At 37.8% G+C, this 13,703-nt stretch overlaps 1 protein-coding gene across 1 annotated transcript in view; it reads left to right on the forward strand.

Annotated features, from left to right (window-relative positions):
• Positions 1–873: 873 nt before the first annotated feature.
• LOC121315969 (N-lysine methyltransferase SMYD2-like) overlaps positions 874–13,703 on the forward strand; it is a 49,470-nt gene continuing 36,640 nt past the window's right edge. Inside the window, exons 1-2 of the mRNA XM_041250612.1 lie at positions 874–1,248; positions 11,077–11,140. Coding sequence (XP_041106546.1) covers positions 1,073–1,248; positions 11,077–11,140 — 240 coding nt within the window. The 5' untranslated portion in view covers positions 874–1,072. The remainder of the gene's footprint in view (positions 1,249–11,076; positions 11,141–13,703) is intronic.

Consider the following 13,703-nt stretch of genomic DNA (forward strand, 5'->3'; position numbering starts at 1 on the left):
TTGTCAAAATGTTTTTTGTCTTGTTAAGCAACCATGTGGCAAAAAAATTTACAGAAAAAAAAAAAAAAAAAAAAAAAAAAAAAAAAAACAACAACAAAAATAAAACACCTGAGGATCTGATTAACTTTTCATGTCGGGTTGATTTTGAATAAAAGTTCAGCTTCAATTCGGGATTTTTGCTTTTTGTACTGCATTTTAATTATTTAACAAATAGGATAAAGCAAAGGCAGAGTACTGCACACATGAGATGAACAGGGACATGCAATTCTATCTTTATTCACAATCTCACCTCATTAATTTACTCCAACAGTTTACCATTCATTTTTATTGTCCTTTCACTATAACAAACCCCTTGATATAATGAAGAAAAGGCTAGGACCCCAACAGGTTTGTTGTAGCGAGGGTGTACTGTATATAGTAAATATGGACTGGATATTTAAGTCATTTTAGGGAGTGTAAAACAAACAAACAAACAAACAAACAAAAAAAAAAAAACTATTGACCCTAAACAGCGTCACGGAGGACAATAGTTTGATCTATTGTTGGTCATGTGATGAGGTTTTAACCAATTACATGCCAGAATTTCTGAGGACACTAATAAACACACCGTATGTATTGTAACCTTATGTTTGACCGTGACTAAGAATTTTTTTACTTAAAATGATCAACCGTATGATATACAAAACATGGTCAGAGCTGAGAAAAAACAATAAAAAAGTAACCACAAATGGTCTTTCTAGAAAAAAAAAAGTATTTCTAGAATCTGCACAAAATTGTGAAATAATGAGATTTTTCCACAGCAAGATCATATATTGGCATTGTGTACCGTGAACTTGACGAAGTTTAGGACCCAACGGAATGCTGCAGCAATAACCTAGCTTGTTTGAGCCGACTACCATGTATGTAGTTCTAGGATAGTCTGACGCTGCTCCATTAATAGCAAAACTAGTAAGGCTGATTCTAACGGAGTCTGAAACTGATCTTTCCCCAACAGTACAACAGTACAAATCATTGGGCTGCAGCAGCAAATCCGTGAAAGAACAAAGAGGAAACAGAAAACCACATCCAGAAAATGAAAACAGAAGGCACGGCAGAAGGAATCGAAAGGTTCACAAGCCCCGGCAAAGGCAGAGGACTGAGGGCATTGAAACACTATAAAGTTGGAGATTTGCTTTTTACGTGCCCGGCATATACTTACGTGTTAACTGTCAGTGAGAGGGGGAATCATTGTGAGTTCTGCTTTGCAAGGTACGTGGCTCTGAGTAATACCACTTTCCATTTGCTCTTCTGTTACTGGAACGTGTTTCTGAAGAAAGACTGCATGCTGGACGGAAGTCATTACAGTGTCGGATCATAAAGGCTTCATGTTGATCCTATTCGGTTTGCAATAAAAAACAAAAAAAAATAAAAAAGAGTACAAATAAATTATCCTTAAAAATTTAAGGCAAGCGTGTGTTTTTCTTAAAATCATTAAAAAAAAAAAAAAAAAAAAAAAAAAAAAAAAACCATCACTGTGATACAACTGTGTCCTGAAATAAAATAAAATAAAATAAAATGCATCATCATCCTGTGTTTAGCTAATCAATCGGAACCACGCGGTTTCATGAAATCGTACTGTCACTGTACTTTTCTTCTAACAGAATAGTAGAACATCCTCAAAACACACACACACACACACACACACACACACACACATAAAAATCAGGAAAAGTGTTTTAGTTCATTCATTTCAGTTTCAACAGATGACTACAGACTAGAACAAGGTCTGAACACACCAGCAACTGTGATTGAAACACACGCCTGTTGTAGACCTGTCTTGAACAATGTACAGTAACTTAAGAGCATGATGTGTACATCGTTGCGTGAAATAACTTTGTAATATTCATAACTACCTTAACTTCGCTTCTGATAAACATTCTTCAGTGTCCTTCTGTCCAGTCAGCAGAATCAATTTGACTGATTTCGCTGGTGTAACAAGCCGAGTTTCTGAGACTTTTAGGTAGTTAAGTTCAGCAAATAGCACAATATTATTGCCATGCAATAGGAAAATTATTTTACATGATATGGATTGGATTATAGCCACTAGAGCCTTTCTATTGATCCAGTGGCAATGCAAGCTTTCCAAGCCTGCCCGTGAGAGGCTACTCTTGTCAGTATAGCGTTTCCACATCCATGTCAACCAAATAAACATACCTGAAGTAACTCTTTCAGCTTCTTTTTTTTTTTTTTTTCAAATAAATTGATAAAACATGTCCATCCCTCAGTCAAAGAAATGTTCTCTCAGCCTGTCGCCATTATTATTTTACATAAACTAGCTCTTCAGAGTGTTCACCTCAGTTAGCAAACGTTTGAGAACAGACCACCATCCGAAAAAAGTTTAAAACTGCGAACGCTCTCCTTGTTGAACGCACCTTAGTTATACAATTACCCCTGGGATATCATTCATTATAGTCCTAGCATATTCCACTGAAGAAGCCTTTGCAGACCACTAATGCATTACCAGCAATGGCAGCCCAGGGGAAGTAGTTCTGACACATTGGTACAGATATGTTTCTATGCTACCGCAATAGGTTAGCCTTACTGTATATATTAGTTCATAGAATTTTTCTGCCATCGGTACTGTATATTAAAATATGAAAAAGTTTGTAATTATTTAACCATTGCATTGCCACTGAAGATCAATATGGAGACTCAAAAGAACTAACCAGACCAAAACCTTCTTATTTTCTCTGATTTGACTTAATTTGACATTAAACCAGTCTGATAAATTCATCTTGCTGCAGTATCAAACAGGAACTGCTGCTAGTTTCATCTGCAGTCTATGATCCAATCTGCAACCAGATGTCACACAAACAACAAATATTGCCTTTAACTGTAGAAATGCTTTGCTGTACCTTTGCTGTAAAACTTGTTGTCTGATTCGCAACAATATGTTTTAAAACGATCTTTAGGGATTTGCGACTATATTTCTCATCTTTAACTTTGTTTGCTTGTAGAATGATTTTTTTTTTTTGGTAGTAAGTTTAATAGAATTGAATTTTATGTATTATGATGTGCTGTATATCAAAAGCGTACAACTTTTTGGTACTAATCCTGTCAGACACATCCATGTTGCAGGCATTTACTACATTTGTTTAAATGTATAAATAAAATAAAAATGTATATATATAGATATATATATATATATTATATATAATTTTAATATAATATATATATATATATATATATATATATATATATATTATATGATTTTCAATTGAAAAAATACAAGGTTGTAGGTTCTACATCTGTACCAGTGGCCCTAGTCCCACAGAGATGCTTTGAAAAATGAGAAGACATTTCTAACCATCTCTATAACAGCTTAAAATGGATACATGAACTGCAAACATGCATTTAACAAAATGGGCAAAAGTCTGTAACAAAACATTATTTAAAAAAAAAAGTGCTTTTACAAGTATGTTTTGTGAATAGGACCACAAGTTGGTTAAAAAAAAATGCTGTCTTTGTCTTCATATTATAAGAGCTTGATATGTCACACATATATGGTGTGCACATCAGCTTGGGATGTACGGATCCCAAGTATTTCAGAAAAATGGGGATGGCTTGGGTTATGATGAGGGTTAAGGATAGGGTTAAAGCCATTAATTCTGCATCATGAATCCCAAACAGGGAGTTATATCAGGGCTTGGGATCATAATATGACAACTGAAAGTTTTTTCAAGATCTGTCCATTGATACCCCTTTTATTCTTGACCCATTTAGCATTAAAACATTAAAAAATATATATTTTGTGTTTTTATAGAGACTGAAATTTTACATCTATGGTTGTTTTTAATAATTTACAATGAAAATGGATTATACAAAATTCTGCTTGACCATTGTGTATTTTATCTTTTTAAGTTAATTTATTTAAAATAGAAAACATCAAAAGGAATTGGTTCATTTAACATTATAATGTATAAAACAGTTTAGATAAAAATGAATACAATACATTGAAATGTAGTGCAGATAAAGTGGAAGTAAAAACACATTCAATCACTTTGAAAAAACAGGTGGAATTGATACTGTGTATGTGAGTAGGTACAATAAACCTTGATATTTATGTGATCAGATGGAAATGACATTAAATGTGTGCGCGCGTGTGTGTGTGTGTGTGTGTGTGTGTGTGTGTGTGTGTGTGTATATATATATATATATATATATATATATATATATATATATATATATATATATATATATATATATATTAATTTATAGCAATCTTGTTTTTATAAACAATTAATATATATTATATTATAGGGGTACTAGCTGATTTCCATCGTATTCAATGACCAACAGAGCAGCTGCCCTGACCTCTCGTGGGATGGTTATCAGTTTGTATCATACAGAAGACTATTCTTTATACAGTATAACAAGCTTCATTTTATAATCCTGTGTTCTAATGCTGATACAGTATAGTTCCTATCAGGGTTGTCCTGTTGAAGTACTGATGTTCATGACTGAATAGCCCAAAATGCAGTTGTCAAACCTGTTTGTTTCACATAAAAAGTCTGTTTTGGGTTGTTTTTTGTAACTTGGCATAACAAGAAGTGGGGTCAAGAAAATTGTACCCTTTCATTTCTGTATGTCACAGTGTGCCACAGTAAAAATCAACTTTGCATTTTACAATAAGATAACATTAAACTATAGATATAATCTAGAATAAAATAATTTGTTCTTAGGAAATGTAAATTTTCGCCTGGGATATCAGAATCAGAAACTTCTGGAGAGGTACCTGGCTTGGGTAAAATACAGTAAGTGTATATAAAAAAACTTTTTTCAGTTTATTTTTAAATCTGTGCTTAAAAGACGAATTATATATATACACTTTTCACAGTTAATTTTTTCAGTGTAAGTGATGGCTGCTTTCACAGACCCTATAGTAAAGGGTTAGTGCTAAAACGGGTCTCAAAAAAACAGACCTATTTAATTAGTTATCTTTGTACAGTTACTTAGTGCTGAAAATTTTAAAAAAACCAAATACTGTATCCCAAAAGATCTTCAGCACAACAATAAGGGGACTGGTGATTATGTAGAATATTAGAGGGCAGGAAATTGATTTTAAAGCTTTGCTTATCACTTTAATATTGTAAATAATGATGAATACACAGTTTATGCTCAGTTCTACAGCACTGTAATTTTGTTAATTTGAATAACATGTTAGGCTATATCTAATAAAAAAAATAGTATTGGGATTTAAAATTGGCCTTGCAACAGTCCTTTGCAACCTGGTTCAGTTACTGTAAAGGTGCTACTATTTTTCCAGACTTTACAAAACCACATCACCATTGTGGGTATTTTTGACATGCCCCTTGTTTTCTCCAGAGACCAGCAGCTTAATGAAACGTGAGTCAGAAGAGCCGTTGTTCTCGACTCATTATTGAACTATTGAGCACTGAGTAGCAAACAAGAACAGGAAGCGTCTCTATTTGCTGTTCTCGTATTGGTTTGAGATGATGGTTAAGTTACCATATTCATATCTACTGCAGCATGCTCTTGCCCTGAATTTAATGAATATAGGAGATATTTTTGTTAAAGAGCTGAATGGTATACATTACTGTAAAGACCAAGACAAATACAGTTTTGTACATGGTACATGGTAATCCTGGTAATTTTATAGTTTGGCTTCCTGCCTGTTTTCCAAAACCGTATCAGTTTATTCATGGAACTGAATACATGTATTTTACCATGCTGGCTGCTATTCCTTCTAAGTTGCTGTTGACTTGGTACGTGGTGCATCCTTATGCATAAGCTTTTCAAACTAAATACATGTGGAAGTACAATTTAGCAGCCTGGCAGTTTTAATAAAGCTATTTCTATGTATTATTAATGTTGGTAAGTACTGTACTGTATAGGTAGGCAGAATTATGTACATAATACTGTAATGATGTAGATGCTTCTTTACAAAAAATATTTGCGTAGTTCTTGGGTATATGAGTGCAGTAACTAATAAAACATTCATCCTAAATACTATTTCAATCAAGATAACTAGATACACTGTAATATAGTAAAGCACGATTCACTTTAAATATGAATTATACATAAAACCCCTTTCTATACTAGGAATTGCTTGTAATGGTGTCTTTACTTAGGCAATATTGTATTTTGCATTTGGAGGCACCATTGTTTCTGGCCACTGAAAACAGTTTAAGTGTTCATGTAGACTCCTTGCTCATATTTAGCTGTAAAGTTTGTTTCTAATGGATATTTTGAAAAATACATTTATTTTTAGCTTCTCGTTAGACACGACATTACGTGCCCAATATAAATGAAAAATATCAGTTAGGAGTAGGCGGCCCAGAGTATTTTACTCTACACATTTTTAAGTAATAATAAATATTATTTAACTTAATGTTCATATATTGAACAAGACTTACATATTTTACCATATGAATAGTACTTTAATAACACTGTATAACAATTATTATTATTTTTTTTTGTTCCTGGGCAGTAAGTGTTATTTCCTAATTGCTTATGCCTCAAAAGTATAGGAAATGGCTATTATTCCCCACAAACTTTGCTTTTGTGACCAGGAGAGTGATATTTCAAAAAGTATTTACAGTATAATTGTAAATCTCGAAAAACTACTCACGTCTACATCTTTTGTACTCATCTTTGTATTACTTTAGTATAAATATGTTAATTTGAATTCATATGTTGTTTTTTTCTGACTTTATGTGAACGAAAAGACACACATTTGCCCATTTTCCTATGGGAAATAGTGATATTTTGAAATATCACTGTCCTGGTCACAAAAGCAAAGTTTGTGGGGAATAATAGCCATGTTCTATACTTTTGAGGCATAAGCAATTAGGAAATAACACTTACTACCCAGGAACAAAAATTGTGTTACATAGTGTAATAGAACAGTGTGAGAATTTAACAGAGTATCATTCCAAACATTTTAAAATGTATGTGACATATTAATAGTACAACTGTTAAGAAGAGATCAGTGCTTCTACTTTTGAGCTTCTAACTACTGTGCCCTCTGGATACGTATTTCCAAAAGCCATCTGTTCGCCAACTGTCCCTTCCGCTGCCCCTACCAAGAGGGAGAGGAGGAACTGACCCAGGAGAGGAAGGGGAGGAGGCAGAGAAGGGGGAAGGAGAAGAGGAAGGCAGAGCATCCACCACCCAAGTCTCCGCCAGCAGAGGAAGAATGCCTTCTGGTTTTACTTCCAGAGCCAGAGGGAGAGCTGCACTAGTTCCCTGCAAGAGAGGGAGAGCCGGACCAGTCCCCTGAAACAAGGGTAGACTACACGCCGCTCCCACCTCCGCCGCAAGGAGATTACATGCCACTCCCACCTCCACTGGCGGGAGCAGAGCAGCAGGAGCTGCTTCTGTCTCCGCCACCTCCATCGGCAGGAGCAGAGCAGCAGGAGCTGCCTCTGCCTCTGCCACCTTCACCTGCAGGAGACTACACGCCGCTCCCACCTCTACCAGCAGGAGCAGAGCAGCAGGAGCTGCCTTTGCTTCCGCAACCTTCACCGGCAGGAGACTACACGCCTCCGCTGCCTTCACTGGCAGGAGCAGAGCAGCAGGAGCTGCCTCTGCCTTCGCCACCTCCACTAGCAGAGGGTGAATGCCTCCTGGGTCCCTGTCCACCAGCAGAGGGTGAATGCCTGCTGGATCCCTGTCCACCAGCAGAGGGTGAATGCCTGCTGGGTCCCTGTCCACCAGCAAAGGGTGAATGCCTGCTGGGTCCCTGTCCACCAGCAAAGGGTGAATGCCTGCTGGGTCCCTGTCCACCAGCAGAGGGTGAATGCCTGCTGGTATCACTTCCCCCACCAGCAGAGGATGAATGCCTGCTGGTATCACTTCCACCACCATCACGAGGAGAGGAGCTGGAGCTGCCTTTCCCTTCAGCAGAAGGACCAGGACTAGATGCTGGCGGTCCTCAGCAGCCCTTGCATAGGCTGCTGAGGGAAGCACGGGGAAGAACCGTCCGGCCGCAGTGGCCGAGAAGAGGGCCAACCGCACCCCAGCTTGTCCTGACTCCCTGCCTCGCTTCGCCCAAGGATGCCTGCCACGCTTCGCCCAAGGATGCCTGCCTGGCATCGCCTGGGGTTGCCAGTCGCTCCGCATCGCCTGGGGTCGCTGGAACTGCATCGCCTGGGGTTGCCCGCCGCTCCGCATCACCTGGGGTTGCCAGCTGCTCTGCATCGCCTGGGGTTGCCAGCCGCTCTGTATCGCCTGGGGTTGCCAGTCGCTTCGCATTGCCTGGGGTCGCTGGAACTGCATCGCCTGGGGTTGCCTGCCGCTCCGCATCGCCTGGGGTTGCTGGAACTGCATCACCTGGGGTTGCCAGCCACTCTGCATCGCCTGGGATTGACAGCCGCTCCGCATCGGCAGGGGCTGCCTGTTGCTCAGTATCACAGCAGGAAGTTCTGTGGCCGGAACCCCACCAAGGGGAGCTACCGGCCACGAAGAAGGGGGGAGGTCAGGAGACCACCCCCCAAGTAGACTTTCCGCTGCCAGGACTACCCTGGCTGGAGGAGCCAGACTGGGGACTATTAATGTCTCTGCTGACAGCATTTCCGCTGTCAGCTGAGAAGTTGCCGGCATTGCCCCCAGCAGCAGAAGAGTGCAGGAGTATGCCACCTTGCTGTCAGCATTGCTGCTGACAGCCTTACGACCTGTGGGCCCCTTGAAGCCTCCGGTCCTTTTGGGCTATTAAGGGGGGAGGTGGCCATTGAGGCCATGTGTGCTTTGCAAGGGGGGGGGGGGGGGGGTATATGTGACAAAGTGCCCGTCCCTGTGTGTATTTTCTGTATATGTTTTGTGTGGCGTGTTGAATGTTGGTGTATAAGCATTGGTACACGGGATACAAACGGGTCTGTTTCACGTGTGTTTAAAAACGTATATTTGTATTTAAATACGAGGATTGCACAGCACTTCACGTGCAAGTAAAAAGTAATAATATGTGAGCACGGGGAATTGCACTTTATTAATTCACGTGCAGTTGTACTGAGACTCCAATTGAATGATTGATTAGCAGTCGAGTCTCGGTACAGCTGCATAAAAGCAGCATGTTTTCACCAACTCTGGGTTGTGTGTTCGGTGAGTGGAGAACGGGATTGGAGACAGCGGAAATAATAAGTATAATAATAATAACGTAAAGTAAAAGAAGCTCACCGTGTTTTGTTTGGTCCGTTTTGTTTGTCTGTTTATTTTGGCGAATGTGCCGTGTCCTGTTTTTTGTATTGTTATAAACGTTTATTTTCTGTGTGTTTGTTTATTTATTAAATGCTGAGCAAAAGCGTTCTCTCAGCTCCACCAAACTCCACCTCTTGTTGTTTTTATTTCGTGGCTCTGGTCTGACGCCACCCACTCCAGTCGTCTTTGTGACAGGGAGATACTGAAATTGGAGAAGGAATCTATGAAAAAGACCTAGGAGTATATGTTGACTCAGAAATGTCTTCATCTAGACAATGTGGGGAAGCTATAAAAAAGGCCAACAAGATGCTCGGCTATATTGTGAATTTAAATCAAGGGAAGTAATACTAAAACTGTACAATGCATTAGTAAGACCTCATCTTGAATATTGTGTTCAGTTCTAGTCCTCTCGCTACAAAAGGATATTGCTGCTTTAGAAAGAGTGCAAAGAAGAGCGACCAGAATTATTCCGGGTTTAAAAGACATGCCATATGCAGACAGGCTAAAAGAATTTAATCTATTCAGTTTTGAACAAAGAAGACTACATGGCAACCTGATTCAAGCATTCAAAATTCTAAAAGGTATTGACAATGTTGACCCAAGGGACTTTTTCGACCTGAAAAAAGAAACAAGGACCAGGGGTCACAAATGGAGATTAGACAAAGGGGCATTCAGAACAGAAAATAGGAGGCACCTTTTACACAGAGAATAGTGAGGATCTGGAACCAACTCCCCAGTAATGTTATTGAAGATGACACCCTGGAATCCCTCAAGAAGCTGCATGATGAGATTTTGGGATCAATAAGCTACTAACAACCAAACGAGCAAAATGGGCCGAATGCCCTCCTCTTGTTTGTAAACTTTCTTATGTTCTTATGGGTGACAGAGTAACAGACTTGCGATTATAACTAAATAAATTAATACGTAAATTCAATTAAGTTTTTTTTTAAATCGGGGGGTTGACAATCGTTTTTTCAGGTACTTTTCACTTTTCTGTATATACTACTCCAAAATTATTCCACAGAATAGAACTGTCACAAAACAGCTGGTTGCTTTTTTAAACAACTCGACTCACACTGCATACAGGCAGCGCTGCAGCAGAGACAGACAGTCCATCAGCGTAACGGCCACAAAACCACCTGTTTTCTCGTTATCCAATGATCCAAATAAATATACAAAACATTTATACAAGCGACATTGCTTCTGGGAAGTGTGGTTTTCAAAGCAATCCATTATTTTTTATAGGAGAATAACCGGTAAAAGACTGCACATTTTTTTTTAAATTTATTTTGTTTTGTTTTTTTAAAGGTGCAGTTGCAAAGCAGAATTCCATTCCCAAAATGCCAATTCCGTGATTCCGTCCATGACTTTTGTGATCGTGGAAAATCAGTAGCTCTATGCGCAGTACCGCTGATTTTTGACGCTTTTACAGTCTCCCCCCAAAGTTTGATGGCAGTAGTTGCATTTTTTAATCATATGTATACGATAATGCTCAATAATATCAATGTATAATGACTCACACTGTCTTTGCCTATACCCAGTAAACCAGACAAAACTCACAAAGAAAGAAAGAAAATATATCAATTTTTAAAAGCAACATGTTTTTATTTTATTTTAAACAACACAATTGCCTGATATTTGGGGTAATTGTGGGGGATTATGATGGTGTGCAGTGGGATATAAGACTGACATTGCTATAGGTTAACTCAAAATATGAACTGTTTTCTTCCTTTAGAAAAGGTTGTATGCACTTTTGCCTTTTGAAATAAATTCAAATGTGTCATTATATGATGTACCTGAATAGATGTTATTTTCTTGCTGCAAGTGTTTTGCGGTATCAAACCTGGTCTCCCATTATGTCTTTGTTTTTGTACACTGCAGGAAAGAGGGGCTTTCTAAGTGTGGGAAATGCAAACAAGCGTTCTACTGCAACATTGACTGCCAGGTAAGAGAATCAGCATTTTGGCCTCTGCAAAATCTATTTCACCAGCTAACTAACTGTTTTGTATAGTTTGTATGCTTTTTATGAAAATAATATGAAAATATTATTACAGTTGCACTCCACTATTGTGGGCCAGTTGGTTGTAAGCAGGGCCACATAGATACGACATTCATCTAAAGAGCAGTGCTTCTTCATTTGAGAGTTTATTAGTATATATGCTAGGGTGTGCAGTAAATCAGCAGGTATTCATTAAAACTGAATGAATCTTGTTAAATGTGTGTTAATTACACAACAAGAAACAATGCCTAAGCCTCATTTCCCTCTTCTACACAATTGTTGTGTACCAATCACTTGAAATACCCTTATAATGCAGTGAATATCGATTTGCCTTGGTAGCAGTAGGATTTAATTGCTAGTGTCCATGGCAACGTTTCAGCCTCCCTTTGTGTACAAGATCTCTGCATTGCGTCCAGGGATTGTTATCCTGGCCAAGATTTAGAAAACAGAATTGTGTTGGAATAAGATACATCTCCTAGTGTGCAACACCTGTAGCTACTTCAACTTTCAGTGATTGCTTGATAAACCACGAATGCGACACGTGCTGAATATGAGTCACAAAAAACTGCTGAATTATTAGACAGTAGAAGAGGTGGGTATGGGACTTTACTATTGGAAAATCAAAGATTTAAATATAATATTGTTTATCAAACAAATGAAAGAAAGGAAGGACAAATTACATATCAAATGCAAGTGGTGTTACTACGTTACAGTAAGTCACAGCAGGCTATTGGGATTTAGTAGATTGATTGGCATTCAATGTGTAGATTGCAATTTCAAGTGCAGTACAAGGTTTTTGTTTTAATTAACATGATGAAGAGAGTTACAAGTAAAATCACAGTATCTGCATACTAGTAATGTGGGGGTATTTCTCACCAACTGACTGCAAAATACATAACTACATAACAAAAATACATAACTATGAAAAAAGACTATAATCACTACAAAGAAGGAAAGCCATTCTTTGATGACAACAAATGTATTTTTTACAATATTTCATTTTTTTTTTATTTTTATTGTTTTTTTACTGTTGAAATCTCATTACCATAATGCGTCCAAACTTTTTTTTTTTTTTAGTTATCTTAGGTAATTATAATTAATACATACATTTCACTGATATAAACTATGCATCTTGTTAAGAATTTTTCACAATTTACATAAATCTATGGCTTGTAAAAGTGCACCTTAAAATGACAGATTTTTTATTTTAAAAAAATGGTGTCCGAAAAGATTTCTCATTACCGTAATAAAAGTTCATGTTTCCCCTGAGATGCCATGAAGCATGTAAATAAAGATTTATTTACCCATGATGCATCAACAGCAAAAGAAGTTTTTCTTTTAAATTAATAGTTTACCTTGCTATCTCCTATGTGTTACAGTTGTTAATCTCATTACCGTAATATGTAAAATACAAGAAATGAATTAGTTTTAAGAAAAAAAAAATGTTGGGATATAGAGAGACATAAAAGTTTCTAAGGTCTCAAGGCCAAAGTTTCTCAAAATGGCTGTGGCTGCTACATTTAATTTACAGAATTGATGTAGGCCTTCTCATTACCGTTACTCAACTTCTCATGACCATGTAATCTATTACAATAATGAGAGGCCCAATTACAGTAATGATAACTATAATTTTACATTTTAATTGTATCATGTTATAATTTATAATACATTACAGGACATTACCACGCATCTATTACTTTTTTTACACATTACCTTAAGAAGTTGCTCTTCAGTAAAGACGTATTTTCCATGCTGAGTTTCGATGAAGGACACTTCAGAAGCAATTAGTGTTCAAAGCACTTTAAAAAAAAAAATTGGCATACATACCAAAATAAATAAATAAAGTCAAAACAAAGTGAAACGACATTCTTCTTACCCTCTCTACAAAAATAGTTCCAGTGTCACACTAATATCTGCTTGGTTGGAAAATAAAACTTAAAAAAAAAAAAAAATACAAAATAATAATAATCCTGGCTTCTTTTCAAATAAACATGGTTCCTTTTTTTGTACTACTTTACAATATGCTATGGTAAGTTAAGATTAGGCATTGAACAAACGAATAACGAAAACAATCTTTAAAAAAAAGGGATGGGGTAAAAGCCGGAACGAGACGGAACGGCCCGGAATAGTACGCATAGTAACGCGCTGTTATTAACCCGCTGTGGCCCAGAACTCTCTTTTTATCACCAAAAAGCTCCAGTTGGTTCCGAAGGTGCAAAGACGACTAAAATTAAACACATAATACAACTAAGTGAGAACAACATAACACTATTGAAAAAAACTACCGAGCTGACCTTTCATTTCCCCTTCCTGCAATAAACAGCTGAGGTGGCCGGGCTTACTCAGCCTATGAGGTCTACTCGACAGCAGGGATGCGGCAAGGCCTAGTCCCGTGGAGGAACTGTGCTCTCCCAAGAAGGAAATAGACAACCACTCGCGCGGGTGACTGCACAGGCAGTTGCTCACACACGACAGATAAGAAAGAGCGGCCTACCACGCAAGTGAGGAG

The sequence above is a fragment of the Polyodon spathula genome, chromosome 5 (assembly GCF_017654505.1).
Source record: "Polyodon spathula isolate WHYD16114869_AA chromosome 5, ASM1765450v1, whole genome shotgun sequence".
Lineage (NCBI taxonomy): Eukaryota > Metazoa > Chordata > Actinopteri > Acipenseriformes > Polyodontidae > Polyodon > Polyodon spathula.